Source organism: Camelina sativa, chromosome 12 (assembly GCF_030686135.1).
Source record: "Camelina sativa cultivar CO46 ecotype springtype chromosome 12, ASM3068613v1".
NCBI classification, from domain to species: domain Eukaryota; kingdom Viridiplantae; phylum Streptophyta; class Magnoliopsida; order Brassicales; family Brassicaceae; genus Camelina; species Camelina sativa.
Window position 1 is genome coordinate 2699436 of NC_141891.1, and position 12081 is coordinate 2711516.

The 12081-nt window shown below is 38.9% G+C and overlaps 2 protein-coding genes and 2 pseudogenes across 5 annotated transcripts; all 4 read left to right on the forward strand.

Annotated features, from left to right (window-relative positions):
• Positions 1-50: 50 nt before the first annotated feature.
• LOC104729771 (glucan endo-1,3-beta-glucosidase 7) lies at positions 51-3447 on the forward strand. Its single transcript, XM_010448772.3, has 6 exons — positions 51-495; positions 604-899; positions 984-1352; positions 2236-2583; positions 2714-2975; positions 3147-3447. Exons 1-6 carry the CDS (start codon positions 429-431, stop codon positions 3326-3328), a joined length of 1524 nt encoding a protein of 507 aa, XP_010447074.1. The 5' UTR covers positions 51-428; the 3' UTR covers positions 3329-3447.
• Positions 3448-3839: 392 nt separating this feature from the next.
• Positions 3840-4571, forward strand: LOC104729770 (SKP1-like protein 11 pseudogene; annotated as a pseudogene). The gene has a single exon (XR_015574966.1). The product of XR_015574966.1 is annotated as an SKP1-like protein 11 pseudogene (transcript).
• A 3800-nt stretch (positions 4572-8371) lies between these two features.
• Positions 8372-9135, forward strand: LOC104729772 (SKP1-like protein 11 pseudogene; annotated as a pseudogene). Its single transcript, XR_015574967.1, has one exon. The product of XR_015574967.1 is annotated as an SKP1-like protein 11 pseudogene (transcript).
• A 258-nt stretch (positions 9136-9393) lies between these two features.
• Positions 9394-12031, forward strand: LOC104729773 (guanine nucleotide-binding protein subunit beta). Of its 2 annotated transcripts, XM_087479156.1 has the most exons (7): positions 9394-9625; positions 9739-9865; positions 9942-10036; positions 10367-10791; positions 10987-11344; positions 11435-11548; positions 11683-12031. In XM_087479156.1, exons 2-7 carry the CDS (start codon positions 9760-9762, stop codon positions 11716-11718), a joined length of 1134 nt encoding a protein of 377 aa, XP_087335282.1. In that variant the 5' UTR covers positions 9394-9625; positions 9739-9759; the 3' UTR covers positions 11719-12031. The 2 variants fall into 2 exon arrangements, with proteins under 2 accessions (XP_087335282.1, XP_010447077.1); XM_010448775.3 differs by having other exon boundaries at positions 9404-9865.
• Positions 12032-12081: the final 50 nt, after the last annotated feature.

Consider the following 12081-nt stretch of genomic DNA (forward strand, 5'->3'; position numbering starts at 1 on the left):
ATCATTTTACAACCAGTAAACAACAATGTCAAAGTTTTTAAATTGTTTTTACGATATTGGCTTTGGACTTAACATTTAACAACGTTGAGATTAAGGCAAAGATACTTGTGAGTTGTGACACAAAATACTCAAGCAAACTCAAAAAGATAATACTTCAATTTTTTCTGCAAAAAGTTTCCTCTTCAAAAGTAGCCAATTTTTTTTCTTAATACAAAATATAATAAGACCAAAGCGAAGAAGACTTACCTCAAAGTCTCTCAAACAAACAACAGAAGTCAGCACGTGTAGTGTGGAAAAATAAGCACAAAACGTGTCTTGGAAAATTCTCTTCCTTGTCCAATGTGATATAAATAACAGTTAACAGTAAAAACCTCTTCTTTAAGCAACCAACACTATCTCTCATCATCTCTCTCTTCTCTCTCAGCACCATGATGGCTCTCCTCCGCATCCTCATCTCTCTCCTTCTCATCTTCATATCTCACTTCCCATCCTCACGTAAGTATCTTCCCCAACACGACGTCGTTTGTTTTTATCTCCTCTGTTTCTTCTTCATCTAACCCTTTTTTTTACTTCCTCTGTTTTTTTTGGTTCTGTTACCGACAGATGCAGAGTCTTTCATCGGAGTTAACTACGGTCAAGTCGCCGACAATCTCCCTCCGCCTTCAGAAACAGCCAAGCTCCTTCAATCCACTTCGATTCAGAAAGTTAGACTCTACGGCGCCGATCCCGCCATCATCAAAGCTTTGGCCGGTACAGGTGTAGGTATCGTCATCGGCGCTGCTAACGGCGACGTTCCTTCACTCGCCTCTGATCCAAACGTCGCCGGACAATGGATCAACTCCAATGTCCTCCCTTTTTATCCCGCCTCCAAAATCATCCTCATCACCGTCGGCAACGAGGTTCCGTCTCCGTTCACAATTCAAAAATTGTAAAGTTTCAACCTTTTTTTATTTCTCTAATTCTGTTTCCGACGATCATCGCAGGTTCTGTTGTCGAACGATCCGAATCTGGTGAACCAGCTACTCCCGGCGATGCAGAATCTCCAAAAAGCCCTCGAAGCGGTGTCTCTCGGCGGGAAAATTAAGGTCTCGACGGTTCACGCCATGACGGTGCTCGGTAGTTCAGACCCGCCATCAGCCGGTTCATTTGCCCCCGGTTATCAAACCGGTTTAAAGGGGATCCTGCAATTCTTAAGTGACACTGGTTCACCTTTCGCTATTAACCCGTACCCGTTCTTCGCGTACCAAAGTGACCCGAGACCCGAAACGCTGTCGTTTTGTCTCTTTCAGCCTAACGCTGGACGGGTCGACTCCAAAACTGGAATCAAGTATACGAACATGTTCGATGCTCAGGTACATTAATTACCAGTTGGCTCCACCCACTCTTTTTTTGGGTTGAAGTCGGGGTCCATAACTAATCAATTCAATTGTGTTTGTGTTTGTGTTTGGTAAGGTAATTAAGTTAAACAGTTACTGAAGTAGTTAAAGGTTCTTATATTAGTCTCTGGTTGTGAATTTGGTTGACTGTTTTGTATATATCTAAATGGTTTAGTTAAACGTCAAAAGCATAGTTTATATGGGTCGGTTAGTTTCTAGTAATTTATTGTTGTGACACCAAAATATGAGAATAATAAAAACTGGCTGTATTCACGTGGACGAATCTATAGTTTGAACTTTCGGTTTTTTCTTTTTTAGCAATATATATTTATTTTAAATTTTCTTGGCACTAGATTGTAGCAAAGAACTTGTTCTGTGTGTCTACTTTATGATTTAGAAGGAATCTATATTCTTATGATATTTATAGTACAAAAGACAGTTGTTCACGTATGTGTCTGAATTTACACTTTCCTTCGTATACACAATCTATAAAATAAAATAGTTGCTTAATGATTTGGTACTTCTATTTATCAGTTCACATACTATGCTTGTAATCATCTTTCTCAGAGAATAAGTATGCGTGAGATGACATGTCACTCGTTTACTGATTGTCTGACAGACTGGACTCGCACTAGTTGTTTACTTATTTTAGATGTTTCTTGAAACATTTGTTTTGTTGTTTTGTACTCGTCATCATTAATTCCACGTTAGCAATGTCGACTTTAAAAGTCAATAAAATGTACGGGGAAAATAGAAGAAAAAAAGAAAAAATAAATGGTGACGTCTTCGTAGAAGAGAAGTCTTTGTTCATGGTCGTTGCTTGCAACACGCGTCACGTTCTCTGTACATCGTTTCACAGGTTGATGCGGTTCACTCAGCTTTGAAATCAATGGGATTCGAAAAGGTGGAGATCGTAGTGGCGGAAACAGGTTGGGCGTCACGAGGGGACGCTAATGAGGTTGGAACGAGTGTGGATAACGCCAGAGCTTACAACGGAAACCTAATAGCTCATCTAAAGTCCATGATTGGCACACCTCTCATGCCTGGAAAGCCAGTGGACACTTACTTGTTCGCACTTTACGACGAGAACTTAAAGCCTGGACCATCTTCGGAACGGGCCTTTGGACTTTTCAAAACTGATCTTTCTATGGCATATGATGTAGGCCTTGCCAAGAGTAGCAGTAGTGACAGCAACAGTAGTGGTCAGGTTAGATATTAGAAGTTGTGGCTTTTTAATTATATGGAAAAATATGTTATTATAACATGTAACGCAGATGCGGATATATAATAGAGGTTTTTAACTTATGAGGGTGATGTCTTGATGATCATATAATTAGACGCCATCGGGGAAAGTGACGTCAACAGGGTGGTGTGTACCCAAGAAGGGTGCGACGGATGATCAGTTGCAGTCAAGCTTGGATTGGGCGTGTGGACAAGGAATAGACTGTGGTCCGATACAGCCAGGAGGCGCTTGTTTCGAGCCAAACAATGTGGCCTCACACGCAGCCTATGCCATGAATATGTATTTTCAGAAATCTCCTAAACAGCCTACGGACTGCGATTTCTCTAAAACAGCAACAGTCACCTCCCAAAATCCTAGTAAGTGTTCTCTACTCTTAAACTCTCACCAGCCTACCAATAGAATACTCAACTTAGTATATGCAAAATATTGTAACAAAGACCTAGTGATTGTTAATTGCTCCTCAATAGCACAAATGCATATACATATTATTTGGTTTTTCCTAACTATCTTGACTCTGAATTCGATAGGTTACAACAGTTGCGTCTATCCGGGAGGAGGAGGAGGAGCAGCAGGAAGTAAAGCAGTAATGAACAAGTATGTGAGCTCAGACAAAGTAGAGAAGAAGAGTGGAGCAACTGAAACAAATGTCTATTCTTCTCTATCTTTTCTACTCATCTTTATGCTCCTAATCTTCCATGTAAATATGTAATGGCTCTTACCTTCTTCTTCTTCCCCTCCTTTTTTTTCGTGTAATCAAGTTGTTATTAGTTTTATATAATAGTTACGCTCTCAATTCTATACACCATAATAAAATTGTATTATAGATTAGTATGCTGTCAACGGCTATTTCCACTAGACTTCTTTTTGCTTTCTTATGAATCATTTCCAATTTTGTTAACTCCACCAAATTTACCTTTACTGAAAAGGAATTGTTGACCCAAGTTTTTTTAAAAAGAAAGAAAAATAAAAAGAAAAATAAAATGTTGACCACTGAAAGTTATAGAGTTCTCGAGGAAAAAAAATTGTAAAAATGACCCGGTTTATCTCGGTTTACTCCTGTGAAATTACCTTTTTCTGGAAAGGAATCAGGCAAATTAGTTATTTGCCTTCTTTTTATTTTTGTTAAAGGAAACTATTTCCATCTCAAAGAAGGAATGGTTGACTAAACTGATTCTTAGGGCTTATAAATACGACGGCATAGGGTTCACAACTTCATCACCTAACAATTCAATCGCTCTCTCATTTCTTAAACTTTTTTCTCATCAAATTCGCTTTCACAGAGAAAAGAAACAAACTATGTCGACGACGAAGAAGATGATCACGTTGAAGAGCTCCGATGGTCAGTTGTTCGAGGTTGAAGCAGAGATCGCGATCCAATCGCAGACCATAGCGCATATAGTTGAAGACAATTGCGCCAGTACCGAGATCCCTCTTGCTAACGTGACGAGCAAGACTCTTGCCCTAGTGGTGGAGTACTGCAAGAAGCACCACGTCGATGCTGCTAACCCTATCCCCGAGGAGGAACTCAAGACCTGGGATAAGGAGTTCATGGAAAAAGATCAACCCACGATCTTTGATCTCATGCTTGCTGCGAACTACCTAAACATCGCAAGCTTGCTTAGCCTGACTTGCCAAACTGTTGCTGATATGATGAAGGGCAAAACTCCAGACCAGATTCGTACACACTTCAACATTCACAATGATTATACACCTGAGGAAGAAGAAGAGGTTCGTAGGGAGAATCAATGGGCTTTTGAATGAGCGGATCATCGAATCAAAAAACATTAAGCAGCTTTCATTGCTTTTCTTTAAGTGTGTGGTTTTCTTTTTCGATTTCTTGATCAATGTAGATGATAATGATGATGATGATCTTCGTCTACATTTGATTTTATGATTTTTGTTGCTTTTTTTTTAAGTCATGGAGATAATAAAACCAATGTTTTCTTTTGGTATTCCCCAACGATTTTCCCATTTTCATTCCATCCTGTAAATTTGATAACCATAATGATATCAGAAAATCAATAATCCAATATTCCTCTTACATGTAAGCATGAGTGAAGGAAGTTGGCAAGAAGTCTAGAACGAGAGAACCCCAACACCGAACAAGGAATATGCAGCATCAAGTTTTTTTTTGTTTTTGTTTATATACCTTTGTTAGAAAATCATGGCCAAACACCATCTTGGGAAGGTTCAGACCAGCAGACATTAGCATGGCGGGCCAGTAGACGGCATGAAATCGAAGAATATCCTGCAGAAAGGATGGCATTAGCAAACACATATCGAAGGTTAACCAGATTAATATATATCACAAGAGTCCATAATGTGTCTAAGCTAACCTTTCCGATCAAATGCAACGAAGCAGGCCAGCCTAATGAAAGAGCAGTTTCTAGATTTTTTTGCTCATTGTCCTCTGTTAGAGCTGATATGTAACTGTTTTGATAAAAGAGGAAAGAATTGACATCAAAATAAAATCCATGATTTAGAAGGAATCTATATTCTTATGAGTTATGATATTTATAGTACAAAAGACAGTTGTTCACGTATGTGTCTGAATTTACACTTTCCTTCGTATACACAGTTCATATACTATGCTTGTAATCATCTTTCTCAGGGAATAAGTATGCGTGAGATGACATGTCACTCGTTTACTGATTGTCTGACAGACTGGACTCGCACTAGTTGTTTACTTATTTTAGATGTTTCTTGAAACATTTGTTTTGTTGTTTTGTACTCGTCATCATTAATTCCACGTTAGCAATGTCGACTTTAAAAAGTCAATAAAATGTACGGGAAAAATAGAAGAAAGAAAATGGTGACGTCTTAGTAGAGGAGAAGTCTTTGTTCATGGTCGTTGCTTGCAACACGCGTCACATTCTCTGAGTTTTCCATCGTTTCACAGGTTGATGCGGTTCACTCGGCTTTGAAATCAATGGGATTCGAAAAGGTGGAGATCGTGGTGGCGGAAACAGGTTGGGCGTCACGAGGAGACGCTAATGAGGTTGGAACGAGCGTGGATAACGCCAGAGCTTACAATGGAAACCTGATAGCTCATCTAAAGTCCATGGTTGGCACTTGGCACACCTCTCATGCCTGGAAAGCGAGTGGACACTTACTTGTTCGAACTTTACGACGAGAACCTAAAAAGCCTGGACCATCTTCGGAACGGGCCTTCGGGCTTTTCAAAACTGATCTTTCTATGGCATATGATGTAGTCAGAGCCGTGCCTATGGACAAAAAAAAAAGCATTTGCCTCAGGCCCCCAAAATATAAAGGTTTTCTAAGATCCTAAATCTTAAGAATATTGTGTATCCCAGTGGTTTTGAGAAATTTTTCATTTTATGAATAACACTGTTTCGATTTTTCTACTTTGATTCTTTAACATAAAAAACTGTATTCCTCATACAACTCATGAATCCAGTTTTAAACTCTTTTGTTTATTTACTTCTTTCCTCTAAAACGGTTAAAATCTAGTGCTTCTAAATCTTTTCATTAACTTCAATACTAATTCATCTTTGTAGTAACTTTGTATATGAATTATGATTGTGATGATTTGATATATATATTAATCTTTAGAACCTAGATTATGAGTATTTGATGAAAAATTTTATGGAAACATAAGGAAAAAAGACTATGCGCGTTAGTTTTTTTTTGACAATGACTATGCTTTAGTTTTTTTAAAACTATTTTTTATTTTCAATAATTTATATCATTTTAAAATTATTTTATTTTAGTAAAGCCTCCAATTTCAGTCTCGCCTTAAGCCTCGATTAGTCTGGACACGGCACTGGATGTAGTCCTTGCTAAAAGTAGCAGTAGTGACAGCAACAGTAGTGGTCAGGTTAGATATTAGAAGTTGTGGCTTTTTTTTTTCCACTAAACGGATTGTATTGATTAAGTTCAGAAATATTACAAATCACAAGATAAAAGACGATAATGAGAATACAGAGACACAATGATCTTTCCATAACCTACAACTAGAAGAGGAAAGGATTTTACCGATACATTGCTTAAACCAAAAACATCTTGTCTCGATCTGAAATAGCTCTCGAAAAACCATAAGTACTTCCCGCATACCAGAGGATGATAATGGGCTTCAACACAAATGGCCATAACAAGAGAATGGAATTTGGCTTTCTCCGGATAAGATGCATCTTTCTCTATAAGTGCTTTGTCAAGGGTCTTCCGGGATGTAACCGTAAGATAATCTAAACCCACTTGAACCTTTCAACGCCACATAGAACAAGTAATTAAGCTAGGACAAGCCTTAATTCTAAATGTTCTAAACCAAGCACTAACCAAAGCTCAATCCCCTAACTAACAAAGATATATAGTCGAGGATGAGAAACTTAGCCCAAACAAGGGAATCTACAGAACCTGAGCAACTGATGATACCAGATCTTAAACGGTTACAATCTGATCAGAGCAAACAGGGGATCCAAAAAGGAAGACATGTAATGCAGATGCGGATAAATAATAGAGGTTTTAACATATATGAGGTGATGTCTTGATGATCATATAATTAGACGCCATTGGGGAAAGTGACGTCAACAGGGTGGTGTGTACCCAAGATGGGTGCGACGGATGATCAGTTGCAGTCAAGCTTGGATTGGGCGTGTGGACAAGGAATAGACTGTGGCCCGATACAGCTAGGAGGAGTTTGTTTCGAGCCAAACAATGTGGCCTCACACGCAGCCTATGCCATGAATATGTATTTTCAGAAATCTCCTAAACAGCCTACGGAATGCGATTTCTCTAATACCGCAATAGTCCCCTCCCAGAATCCTAGTAAGTTTTCTCTCCCCTTAAACTGTCACCTGCCTACCAATAGTATAGTGTCATGTAAAACATTGTAACAAAAACCTAGTCATTGATCATTGCTCCTCAATATATAGCACAAATGCATTATACGTTTGGTTTAGTCATTGATCATTTCTTTAGGCATTTTTTTTTAGTTTGCCCAGGGACATATAATATGTTTAAGCCGGCACTGTATACATATTATTTCGTTTTTCCTAATTATCTTGAACTTGAATTTGTTAGGTTACAACAATTGCATCTATCCGGGAGGAGGAGGATGAGGAGCAGCAGGAAGTAAAGCAGTAGTGAACAAGTATGTGAGCTCAGACAAAGTAGAGAAGAAGAGTGGAGCAACTGAACCAAATGCCTCTTCTTCTCTATCTTTTCTACTCATCTTTATGTTCCTAATTAATCTTCCATGTAAATATGTAATGGCTCAATTAGCTCTTGGGGTAATTTGATTAATTACTCTTACCTTCTTGATCTTTCCTCTCCCTCCTTTCTATTCGTGTAATCAAGTTGTTATTAGTCTTATATAATAGTTACACTCAATTCTATACTCCATAATAAAATTGGATTATATATTAGTCTGCTGTTAACGGCTATTTCCACTAGACTTCTTTTTGCATTCTTATGGATCTGAATATTTTAGTTAAGCTTAGATAATTTCCAAGTTGGTTTACTCCACCAAATTTACCTGAACCGGACTCTGAAAGTTCTAGAATTCTCGAGGTAAAAAAAAAAGGATTTAAGTCAAACCTACCATAATGTAAAATTGACCCGGTTTATCTCGGTTGACTCCAGTGAAATTACCTTTTCTGAAAAGGATTATTTGCCTTTTTAGTTTTGTTAAAAGGAACTAAATCCATCTGAAAAAAGGAATGGTTGATTTGACCGACTCTTAGCCTTAGGGCTTATAAATACGACGCATAGGGTTCACAACTTCATTACCTTACAATTCTTAAAACTTTTTCTCATCAAATTCGCTTTCACAAAGAGAAAAGAAACAAACTATGTCGACGACGAAGAAGATGATCATGTTGAAGAGCTCCGATGGCCAGTCGTTCGAGGTTGAAGAAGAGGTCGCGATCCAATCGCAGACCATAGCGCATATGGTTGAAGACGATTGCGCCAAAACCGAGATCCCTCTTGCTAACGTGACGAGCAAGACTCTTGCCCTAGTGATGGAGTACTGCAAGAAGCACCACGTCGATGAAGCTAACCCTATCCCCGAGGAGAAACTCAAGACCTGGGATAAGGAGTTCATGGAAACAGATCAATCCACGATCTTTGATCTCATTCTTGCTGCGAACTACCTGAACATCGCAAGCTTGCTTGACCTGACGTGCCAAACTGTTGCTGATATGATCACGGGCAAAACTCCAGACCAGATTCGTACACACTTCAACATTAAGAATGATTTTACACCTGAGGAAGAAGAAGAGGTTCGCAAGGAGAATCAATGGGCTTTTGAATGAGCGCATCATGGAATCAAAAAAACATTAAGCAGCTTTCTTTGCTTTTTCTTTTAGTGTGTGGTTTGCCTTTTTCTTTTCGATTGCTTGATCAATGTAGATGATGATCTAATCATTGAATTGGTTTTCTTTTTCGATTTCTTGATCAATGTAGATGATGATGATGAAGATGATGATCTTCGTCTACTTTTGATTTTATGATTTGTTCAATGAGATAATAAAACCAATGTTTTCTTTTTCTTTACCCTAGCTAGTTTCACAATCTTTGTTAATCAGAAAAAAACCTAAATTTTGCAGCATACAGTATTATTAATTTATGCATCCAATAACGAATGTAAAAAAAAAAGAAGTATCAATCAAAAACCTAAAAACTAAAAAAAAATCATTCCATCAATATGCTTAATTATCATCAATCAAAACCAAAATCAATAACAAAGAATCAATAATATTTAAAGGAGCAACAAAAAAGAATCTAAAAGGTTCCTAAACGACGCCGTGTAGTAATTGTAATTGTGGTACACTTTTAATCAGCAAAATAGGAACAGTCAATGTCAAATTGACTCTCTCTCTCTCTCTCTCTCTTTCTCTTTTGTGTGTTGAGGTCAGACTCAGAGCTAAGCCATCAACAAGGTTCAACAAGCGAGAGCGTGTTTGTGTGTGTGTATTGACTCATTCTTCTTCTTCTTATTCTTCAGCTTTTTCCAACGTAATTTACCAAATCCACTCATTCTAGGGTTTGATCTCTCTCTCTCTCTCTCTCTCTCTCTCTCTCTCTCAATCATGAACTTTCTTCTCTTCTAGTCTCTCAAAAATTTCCCCTTTTTTTCTTTGATCGGCGACGGAGAAGCCTAAGTCTGAACCCCCGTTAATGTCTGTCTCCGATCTCAAAGAACGTCACGCCGTCGCTACGGAGACCGTTAATAACCTCCGTGATAGGCTTAGACAGAGACGCCTTCAGCTCCTCGATACCGATGGTTTGGGGATTTTTATTCTTCTTCTGCTCTTACTCTCTCGTTTTCGTTTTCTCTAATTGGGATTCAATTTTGGCAGTGGCGAGGTATTCTGCGGCGCAAGGACGTACTCCGGTGAGCTTCGGAGCAACGGATCTGGTTTGCTGTCGTACTCTTCAGGGACATACCGGAAAGGTGACTCAAAAGTTCCAATCTTTTTTGTGTCTCTCTCCTTCAAGTATGCTTCTTTATGGAGTTTTTGTAGCTTGTGATAAAAGGGCAACTAGAAAGCTTCCATTTTGGGGAATTATTAGCTTCCATTTTGGAAAATTTTGTGTTGGAACTATTAGATGTTACTAGTTTCCATGTTTGAAGAGTACAGAGGGATTTGGTTAAGATCCTGCGGAGATATAGATATAGGAGAGTGGATATTGTGAATGTTTGCTACTTAGCTTAGCTGATGATTATTGATTTACAATATTTAGATGAGGTAGCTTGTAGATGTTAACATGTGGAATTTTACAGGTTTATTCATTGGATTGGACACCGGAGAGGAACCGGATTGTCAGTGCATCTCAAGATGGGAGATTAATCGTGTGGAATGCTCTAACGAGTCAGAAAACTCATGCTATTAAACTCCCTTGTGCGTGGGTTATGACATGTGCTTTCTCTCCAAATGGTCAGTCGGTTGCCTGTGGTGGGTTAGACAGTGTGTGTTCTATCTTCAGTCTTAGCTCAACCGCGGACAAGGATGGAACCGTACCAGTTTCAAGAATGCTTAGTGGTCACAAGGGGTATGTTTCGTGCTGTCAGTATGTCCCTAATGAGGATGCCCACCTAATCACCAGTTCAGGTGACCAAACATGTATCTTATGGGATGTGACTACTGGTCTCAAAACTTCTGTTTTTGGTGGTGAATTTCAGTCTGGACATACTGCTGACGTACTAAGGTATGGATGTTGCTTTCGTCTCCTTGGCTTATTGTATCGGTTTGTTTTCCAAATTAGCATAGATTTGATACCTACTTTATCATCCAGAATTATTCCATTGGGATCGAGCGTTTGAATTAGCGTATAGGTTTGATATATTAAGAGTCAGTTAAACTTATGCCCTCTTACACGGTGATTGTGTCCTATTTCTTTCAGTGTCTCAATCAGTGGGTCAAACCCAAACTCGTTCATATCTGGTTCATGCGATTCCACAGCACGCTTGTGGGACAGTCGTGCTGCAAGCCGAGCAGTGCGTACCTTTCATGGGCACGAGGGAGATGTCAATACTGTCAAGTTCTTTCCGGATGGGAATAGATTTGGGACTGGATCAGACGATGGAACATGCAGGCTGTATGACATTAGGACTGGTCACCAACTCCAGGTTTATCAGCCACATGGTGATGGTGAGAACGTACCAGTCACCTCCATAGCATTCTCAGTCTCTGGGAGACTACTTTTCGCTGGCTACGCGAGCAACAACACTTGTTACGTTTGGGATACTCTCTTGGGAGAGGTAAGCTAAATTAATGTTGAGGAAGAGTGGTGAGAGTTGTTTTCATTCATTGTAAGGTTTGTCATTGTAATGTGAGGGCATTTCTGGCAGGTTGTATTGGATTTGGGGTTACAGCAGGATTCACACAAGAATCGGATAAGCTGTTTGGGGTTGTCAGCAGATGGAAGTGCCTTGTGTACAGGAAGTTGGGATTCAAATCTAAAGGTTAGTGTCTCTCTACTTATTATATCATGTTATGATTTGAATGAGATGGGAAATTAAGATAAGCAACAAACCATATATCATCGGAGATGTAAGAAAATTTGAGAAAATATGTGAATTTTCATTGAAATACACAGATATGGGCGTTTGGAGGGCACAGAAGAGTGATTTGAAGAAGATGATTAACAAACGTAGGAGTCATGTCTCCAGTTGTGGTGGTTGGTTAATATATTCTGTAGTCGAAAGTAAAAGCCGGTAAGGTCTGTTTGTGGAAGAAGAACGGAAGGTGTTTGGTTTGAAATAGTGGAGTGGTTAGAAGGATCAAACTTCCCCTTTGTTGTTGTAATGTGCTTTTGATTTATTAATTCTTCATTCTCCTTTACTAAAACTCCTAAACGGCATTACTTGTTATTTATTTCGCTCCTCAATGTGAATTCTGTAATCAATTGTTTTCACCAGTCGTAACTACCATCTCTTGAGTTGAAATTAAATGTTAAAACTCTACTAGTCCGTTAGTTGGATACAGCTCTACAACT

Bases quoted from the DNA above. Each gene is read 5' to 3' on its own strand.
- LOC104729771 (XM_010448772.3), top strand. From the start codon at position 429: ATGATGGCTCTCCTCCGCATCCTCATCTCTCTCCTTCTCATCTTCATA. The intron at 496-603 runs GTAAGTATCTTC...TGTTACCGACAG, and splicing joins ATCTCACTTCCCATCCTCAC to ATGCAGAGTCTTTCATCGGA. The intron at 2,976-3,146 runs GTAAGTGTTCTC...TGAATTCGATAG, and splicing joins AGTCACCTCCCAAAATCCTA to GTTACAACAGTTGCGTCTAT.
- LOC104729773 (XM_087479156.1), top strand. From the start codon at position 9,760: ATGTCTGTCTCCGATCTCAAAGAACGTCACGCCGTCGCTACGGAGACC. The intron at 10,792-10,986 runs GTATGGATGTTG...TATTTCTTTCAG, and splicing joins CATACTGCTGACGTACTAAG to TGTCTCAATCAGTGGGTCAA. The intron at 11,549-11,682 runs GTTAGTGTCTCT...TGAAATACACAG, and splicing joins GTTGGGATTCAAATCTAAAG to ATATGGGCGTTTGGAGGGCA.